At 48.1% G+C, this 1583-nt stretch overlaps 1 protein-coding gene across 1 annotated transcript; it reads right to left on the bottom strand.

Annotated features, from left to right (window-relative positions):
• Window positions 1-96: 96 nt before the first annotated feature.
• Window positions 97-767, bottom strand: Pmar_PMAR027035 (hypothetical protein; the record flags this gene model as incomplete). The annotated part of the gene is made up of 1 exon (XM_002772355.1): window positions 97-767. A coding segment is annotated over one exon (671 nt), but the record flags the coding sequence as incomplete, so codon positions are not given.
• Between the last annotated feature and the right edge of the window lie 816 nt (window positions 768-1583).

The raw sequence follows: 1583 nt of genomic DNA, 5'->3' as shown, positions 1-1583 counted from the left end.
AAATGCGATCGAGTGATACCAGTGCCGACACCACTGATGTACACGTTGGCCTCAGAAAAGATCTTCAGCTGCTCCTCAAACGTATACCTCTCCCACCGTATGAACGTAATGTCACAGTCGAGATCTTCAGCCGAATGAGCAGCGATCGATTCGAGCATAGCCCGTTCAGTATCAGTAAACCTCTTATTGTCAACGATAACGCCTCGACAACCGTTTTCACCGTGGTCAATCGGGACCACACTACTGCCTCTTGAAGAAGCAACATCGTTGATGCCATACCGGGCAAGAATGCGCTGTGTGTACATGTATAGGGAATTCTCATAAGTATAAGATCCAGGCATGGTAGTATCAGTATTGAAACTCCTATGGGCCATTTTACGTGAGCCAACAATAACTCTTTGAAAGCGATAGATAGGCCGTGTCAAGTCGTTCAAACGGCTGTATTTGCCGCCACCAAATTTAGGCCAAAATTCGTCGCAGAGGAACTTCTTGCCATTAAAGCGGTCCTCAACTTTCATAAGAACATTCACATCAGCATCGCCGTACCCAAAGCGGATCATCGACACGAACAGCGGGTAGAGAGCGTCGTACATAACATGGCCGACATTATGAGCGTAAAGGGCGTAGCCGTAGATAGTAACGCCATCAACGTTCGTTGGTTTCCACGACCGCTGGTCAAGCCAGTGTTGCAGGGCAACAACATCTTCGAAAAACACAAGTTTGGGAGAAAATGGTCGCCCGATCGGATCATAGTGTACATCTCCCATGAAAAACGAGGAACAGTTTTTTGTGAGACTACGAATGCGATCGGCCGAAACGAGGCCGTCGTAGGGCCCAGGGACGACAGGATCGACTAGTGGTGACACGGGGCGTTGAAAATATGGCGCCGACCGTACCTCTCCTTTCCGAGGTAGCAATAGATAGAACATATCCTCAGTCTTACTGTAGTAGAGGTTGTCAAAGATGCACGTCCGGTTAACTGTGCTACCAGTGCATTGAACCGCACTCCAAACATTTCCTTCTTTTTCTGCTCCTTCAGGAAAGAAGTAATCAACAGTAGTAGGGCGACCATTCAGCGGGTTCACGAGCTGATCGGCGCGAACGAGATTGCCAGCACGAGCAGTTGGGTTAGAATGCCCTCGAAGATAGTGGCCGAAGTAATCAAGGTGTGGTATGCCAAAGATAATGTATAGGCCAACCAGAGTCAGCAGTGGGACCACTAGAAATGGGATTAGCCGTGATAGACTACGGCGAAAGTAACATGACAGGAACCTCTGCTGACCTTGCCTTACCACACTACGGAACATACAAATACCGACTGAGAAACTGTAAAAAAAACCAAGTCCCAGAAAGACCAAACTCAAGCCCTGGCGAAATGGACGATATGACAATGATGAAAAACAGGTACATATAAGACAATACTAAGTAACAGGAAATAATCACTACCATACTAACGCCTTACACCAACACTCCTCACCGGAACGGTAGGTCGGTGGGCAGTTTGGTGGGGACGCGTTCAGTAGTGCTTCCGTTGCTTGTTGGGGAGTTAACTCTGCTACTGTCACGCCCAATTCACGCGCTTT

The sequence above is a fragment of the Perkinsus marinus genome (genome assembly GCF_000006405.1).
Source record: "Perkinsus marinus ATCC 50983 genomic scaffold scf_1104296961272, whole genome shotgun sequence".
Taxonomy (NCBI): domain Eukaryota; phylum Perkinsozoa; order Perkinsida; family Perkinsidae; genus Perkinsus; species Perkinsus marinus.
This window is presented reverse-complemented; position numbering and strand designations above follow the sequence as displayed.